Source organism: Propithecus coquereli, unplaced genomic scaffold (assembly GCF_000956105.1).
Source record: "Propithecus coquereli isolate 6110/MARCELLA unplaced genomic scaffold, Pcoq_1.0 Scaffold25, whole genome shotgun sequence".
Taxonomy (NCBI): Eukaryota; Metazoa; Chordata; class Mammalia; order Primates; family Indriidae; genus Propithecus; species Propithecus coquereli.
Window position 1 is genome coordinate 8401099 of NW_012148063.1, and position 6770 is coordinate 8407868.

The 6770-nt window shown below is 42.5% G+C and overlaps 1 protein-coding gene across 1 annotated transcript in view; it reads right to left on the reverse strand.

Annotated features, from left to right (window-relative positions):
• Positions 1 to 6770, reverse strand: part of PLG (plasminogen) — a 57785-nt gene that overhangs the window by 29376 nt on the left and 21639 nt on the right. The window contains 4 exon segments of the mRNA XM_012646832.1: positions 1 to 75; positions 1902 to 2016; positions 5209 to 5315; positions 6513 to 6648. The exon segment at positions 1 to 75 is cut by the window's left edge and continues 11 nt beyond it. Of these exon segments, the coding sequence (XP_012502286.1) occupies positions 1 to 75; positions 1902 to 2016; positions 5209 to 5315; positions 6513 to 6648 (433 nt within the window).

Below are 6770 nucleotides of genomic sequence, written 5' to 3' on the forward strand. Positions count from 1 at the left end.
CCCCGCTCATCGTTGTCTGGGTTCCTGCAGTAGTTCTCCTCCAGCCCCTCTGAGGGGTAGGCATCAGGGGAATACCTGTGGATGACAGAAGGAAGCACTTTGTGCTCTGCAAGTCAGCATGCCACCAGCAAGGCAGAATGAGATGCTATTTCCCACACGAGGTTTAAGTTTCTGTCACCCGGATGCATTTCAGCTATGTGCTGTAGCACTTGTGGGGTAAGGGTTTCAGTTTCTCTATTGATAGCCTGCTTCAGGTACAGTAGCTAACATTGTCAGTACTACTGTATTGACAGCCAAGTCTTAGAAACAGAGAAGATGTACGTTTATGACACAGTCAGCAGAAATACAAAGGCCTCAAAGGCCAAGACCCAAGTCCTTGATTCCTTCCCAAACGCCTGCTGCTGTCAGCTGCTCTTCCTCTGTAAAAACACCAGTGGCTAACAGCATGTCGTCTGTGCGAATATGTGCCAGACACTACACTAAAATCTTCCTATATGCTCTCTCTTTTAGTCTTAATAAAAAATCCTAGCAGGAAGGTGTTATTATCTCTGTTTTACAGAAGAGAAGACTGAGTGTGGCAATGTAAAACAAAACAAAACTTGTCCAAGTTTGAACAACTAATAAGGAGCAGATCGAGAATTCAAAGTTGATCTGTCTGATTCCAAAGGCCAACTTTTCTCTGAAATGCAACCTAAACTATTAAAATAATGCAGATGGGGAAGGGAGTTGAACTCATTTTGAGCTCTAGAGCTGAGTTGCTGTATAGAGATAACAAATTAGATGAAACGCACAAGACTTATAGTCTAGAAGACAGGTTTTATTTCTGGCTCTTCCGTGTACTTGTCTTGGGTGACCCCCACCCACCCAGGACCTCGGCATTCTCATAAAGATGAGCCTAGACCGTCGTGTCGAGCCAGCCAAGATTGTCTCCAAGGAACCTGACATTGTATGATTTGGCCATTCGGTTGAATCGTTTTACGTTATCTAATGGGGAAGATTTGACCTGCTCATCTCACAGGGATGCAGCAAAGGCGGTCTGTTTGGTGTTGGGGGCCAGAGTAACAGACATTAAATTCCTATTCGATCAGCATCGTTACTGAGAACTTAAAGCCATCTGACACCACACTGGGGAAAGTACAAAAAGAATGACACTAAAATAAAAAATAGGCACGTTATCATATTTATATTTCAGGTATGTCTCATTTTCATTTTTATATTTTATTTGCTCTTTGTTCCACAATGCTGAGGTGAGGAGAGTTCCAACTTGACATGTTTGACATGTTTAAGTCAGTCCTAGTCACCTCTGGTCCTTCCTCAGACTCAGCCTGGAACTCAGGGCTTCATTGTTCTTTGTAACTAGTTTGCTTCTGTGTTCTAGGTCTCCCAGAAAACTCTATACACAAGAATAAATAGAAAGCAACCATTTTCTACTTTTGTGCTATAAATAATTGAACATCATCAATTCTATATCAACATCACAAAGGTTCTATCTGCTTATTCACATATTCCGGTTTGATTTAGAAGTGATAGAATTATTCTAAATACAGTCGGCCCTCTGTATCCCCGGGTTCCACATCTGCAGATCCAACCAACCATGGATCGAAAAAACCAATAAAAAATGGCAATACAATGATAAAAATGACACAAATAAAAAATGCAGTATAACAACTATGTACATAACGTTTACATCGTAGTAGGTATTATAAGTAACCTGGAGATGATTTAAAGTGTATGGGAGGATGTATGCAAAAGTAGGTTATGCGCAAATACTGCGTCATTTTATATCAGAGACCTGAGCATCCAAAGATTTTGGCGTCCTTAGGCGTCTTGAAATCAATCCCTTGAGGCTACGGAGGGACGACTATACCGTAGATGAACACAAAGACAAGAGAAAGTCTTACTTAGGTTTGTGGGGAACGCTGGCACTCCATTTCTGACAGGTGGTGCCATTTCTCGTTTTGGACACCGTGCCTCTGTAGTTCCTTCCCGTCCCGGTCCTGCACTCTGAAAGATACACTGAAAGGAAGGCCACGCGGCGGTCAGGGTCTTTCTACGTGGTGCAGTCGCGTTGAGAGAAAGAACCTGCTCCCCAGACACCGCATCCCTGCCATCTGAACACCAGCATTTATGTCTACGAAAGGGCTGCAGGGCACTGAGCCACCTCGTTCTTTGATTCATTTACTCAGGCACTATTTACCGAGCCCGCGTGCGTCAGGCTCCAGCTCAGTGCCCAGGACACGAGGAGGGCAAGGCCCTACCCTCAGGGAGCGCACATTCTAGCAGAGTCGGGGGGGATGGTCACAGAAGGTTTTCAAGGAAACAAAGCATGAAATGAGAGAATTTCATGGTGGTGTGAGTTACAGAGAACACAAGCAGCGTGATGAGGAGGGTGAAAGACTGGGGAGGGGGCTTTTTAGATGGGAACAGCAGGCTTTGCAGAGGCTGAAAGAGATCCCGGCTACTTCTATTTTCTCAGGCCCTCAGTGACGTGAAAAAGTGCAAAAGGGGCTATAAAACTGTGGTCCACTTTAAACGCTCACAGTAAAATCTCTCAACCAACCTTCACTCAACCAACTCACCACCTAGCTGGCGGGCTCCCTCCTGCCTTCAAAGCAGTCCGGGGCCCACGGGCGGTGCACACACGGACGTGGGCCCCCGCAGCTGGCAGGCCTCTCTAGTGTGGCCACCACCCCTGTCCCCTCAGGTGCGTGTGTGCTTGCCAAGGGGCATTCGTTTCTATTGTCCAACTTCCTTATACACTTACATTTAATTAAGGACGATCTCAACAAAGAAGTGAGGATGAAAAGATCTTGTTTTTGTTTTTACGTTGAATGCTTTTAACGAGTTGAAAAGTCAAATCATTCTAAAAATTGCTGTCAAATCCACTGAGTGCAAACCTCTCTTACAGTTCACTATATAAGCTTGAGGAGAAAATCATAAAAATCTAAAGTCATTGTACATTCAGATTGATTAAATGTCTAGATCTTTCTCCACTTCAAAGATAAGGAAAATGATTACTGTCGATGACGCAGTAGAGCGTAGTTTATGCAAGAAATGCACCAGAGAGCTCCTATTGGTGGTCCCACGTTCAAAGAAAAAACCTCTGCTCTACGTCAAAAGGGGCTTGTGCTTGTGTCAATGTGGGATCTCAGTGAAACCATATACTGTGTAAGGTACATCTGCATCACCCTTTAAGATTCCACACTTCAGCCAAGTGTTGTAATTCATTGATCAATCACCTGAGGAAAGTACTTCTAACATAGCTACAGCAAACTCAAGCTTTTAACCCCACTATGCAGTAAATATGATTGCAAACACGTCTTCATCAGGACATGTTATTACAGTAGACGGATTACACTCATCAAAAGTGTAAACTCAAGGTACTTTGTGAAAGGGAGGCCCAGGAGTCGGGGGAGACTTGGAAAAGGAGGTGCTGCCTGAGCTGAGACGTAGGAGATGGGAAGGAGCTGGCCTGGCAAGGACAGAGGTGAAGAGGGTCCCAGGCAGGAGGGGTGTGTGCTTGGCATGTCGAAGGAACAGAAACAAGCCCAGCGTAGAAGAGCTTAGCACGCCAAGCAAACACCCGCCCTGTGTAAAGTTAAATAACAGAGGGCCCTCTGGCATTTGGGACGTAGTGGGATCTTGTTCTAAGTGCATGAGGGAGGGTTTTAAGCAGGGAAGGTACATTTCCAAGAGATCACTTGTGTGACTACCAGCAGGGGGACCAGCGACTGCAGTGGCCCCAGCCAGAGTTGATGAATTTGGGTGGTGGCTGGTGGCAAGTGGCAGATGTCAATGTAATCTGACACAGACTGTTCCCGGCAAAACCCAGGCAGGTCAGGACTCCACAGTAAAGAAACAAGCACCAGAAATTGACTAACTTTTGACTTTTTGCCTCTCTTGTGTTTGTATGTACCCGCCAAAGTTTATATAACCTCTGGCTCCCTCTGTCACCTCGAAAACAAGTAAACTAAGTCTTCAAACTTCAGACTTCAGACTCAGCCTAACAATCACCCCCATGTTCCTTCTGGTTAACAATTTACAAATGGCATATTTAAATGGTAGAGTTTTGTAGAAAGAATAATCCCAACAGTTTTTTTTTTTTTTTAATCTGGTAGACAGTAAGTGATCCTGTTTATTTCATCCTTTACTCACTATTTATGAGAAGCAATAACTTCAACAGATAAGGTTTAGATTTAAACTCAAAAATTAGAGGTAAACAGTGGTAAGGAAGGGATGCAGCTAATGGAACCCAAGATGTGTCAATGCATAGAAATAATCCTAACCTAAAGAAATACTCTTTAAAATCACATTTAGAGTTTTACAGTGAAGACTGCAAACAATGTTGCAAGTCATTGTCAAGAATACAAGAACTAGGATGTTTCTGGTCCTATTTAACACCTGTGATACAGAATATTTGGAGAGCTAAATTGCTATTATTACAGTCTTAATACCTAGCCAACAGCAAAGTATAGGAGTTAGTTGTTAAAGCATCATACATCTGCTTAAGTCTTCATAAGTTCCACTTAATGGAACTTTTGCATATCTAAAAAGACATGCAACTTCCACTGAAATCCAGACCACCTCTTATCCTAAAGGATGCAACAATTGATCCACATTTTAGAAGAAACTATAGAAAAGGAACTGTAACTTTTGTATTTTAGTACATTTTTAAAAGGCAACATTTTAGAGTCTAAGGAAAATATAGATCATGACCCCCCCAAAAAAGAAAAAACAGTGTGAAATTTAAGAATAAAAATAAGGATTTTGTCCCTATCCAAATGATGCTAAGGATTAAAAACACCTCAAGATTTCTGTTTTATCAAACTTCAGTGTAGAAGTTAGGGCCCAAGGACCATGATCACCCCGCAGAACAGGAAGCCAAGGTCACAAAGAACATTTAGACTTTCCATCTTCTCCTTAAAATAAAATGTCAAATATCTTATTTTCGAGGTCACAGAGGTAGAAGTAATTTTGTAAACCCAGTCCCTTCATTGTTCAAACAAGGAAAACAAAACCAAAGAGGGAAAGTAATATAGTCAAGCTGACATGTCTGGTGAGTGACCAAATCCTTTCCTAACTGAGAGTTCAATCTCACTGCACCATGATGCCTTCATTCTCTGGCCTCATAAATGAAAGATATACGGGAGGAGGGTGGGGGAGGAAGGGGCAAGAGGGAGAAGGAGGAAAGGGAGAAAATGTACCCACTTTTCTTTTCAAATAAAACGACGTCTCTCATCCTCGTGACTGTAGAAGACTTGCTGTTTTCAGCCATTATCACACATTGTTGCTCTTTGCTGTGATATTGGAATGACCTGCAGAAGAGAATCAGGAAATACGGTAAGTGTTTTTCCATATTTAAGGAAAGCAAATGTTTATTAATAAGACACTCTACAGATCATTGTCTCTCATGCAGAATCAGGGAGCTCAGAACCGCCGCCTTTTGGTGAATTGTGGGACAGCATCGGTGAAGTACTGAAAATAACGCACCAGCATGGTAGTCTCTCTTGCTCCTTATACTTTTACCTTCTCCCCCTCATCATTTTCTCTTTCTTTCTGTTTCTGCTCCTTTACTGTTTGTTCATTCATTTCCTTAATTAAGTGCAGGAATATTTGTTTTTGTGTTGGAAAGAAGCAACTCCGATTGCCCTGAACTCATTCCCTAGATGGTCTTTCTCTGTGATTTCTGGACTCCAATAAGTGCCCCTTAACCTTTGCTCTACGGCCCACCTGCACCTTCGCCTTGCACCTCCCTTCCCCATCCACCTGGTGCTGCCGGGGATGCTCTGCTTAGGGCTCAAAGCTGGTGTAGCTACCTTTCCAGGTTGTAGGCCTATGTGAAGACTTTGCTTTAGCCAGCATGGTCTATTCGTTGTCCCTGCCAGAAGGCACAGGGCCCTGCCTGTCCCCTGCCCAGAATGCCTCCCCACCGTCCATGCTTGGCAAGATCTCACTCACCCTCAGATTCCAGCTCAGGGCCCACCTCCTCCCTGCTGCCTCAACCTTAGGTGTTGTTCTTTCCTCGGAGTCTGTGCAGAGCATGCATTGATTAGGCTACTTTGCAGTACCTCACCTTGCCTTTTTATTTTTTACATTATTTACATTATATTGAATTTCTTTGACTACATCTTAAATATAAAAGGGCAGGCACTGGATCTTGGATCTATACTTGTTTGCTCCTTCAGATCTATCTAGGACACTTTCATTCATAATAAACCTTCAATAAACATTTTACTGGTGATGATGTTAGAAACTAGAGCTCAGAGCAGTAGCTGCTAATGTTTATTTGTGTATAGAAATAAAATACTTCCTTTTAGGGTGTTTTTCTAAAGGGGACACCGATAAACCTTGACAAGAAGCTGTTAGCATGACTTCAGATACTGTGAACAAATGTAATTCCAAACATTGATCCCATAAGTTCCTCTCACATGATATTTTTGTTAATAAATCCGTAAGTAAATTACTTGCCATCAAAATAATAGATTTCTGTTTAGGTACAACAATGAAAATACCTGCAAATGAATTCCTTTTCCTCCTCACATTTTGCTGCACATTCATTTACACTTCCTGTTCTCAGCTGCTTCTTGGAGACACTAAACAGGGAAGCCCCCTGGGTTTTCACATAGTCATCCAGAGGGTCTGCTTGACCTAAAAATGGAAGATAAAAGTGGAACAACTGGGGAAATCAATCAACACCATTGTTTAATTATCATGACTTTTTAATCTATTTGTTTTGTATCAACCAAATGAAACTTATTGCTTTGTTGGAA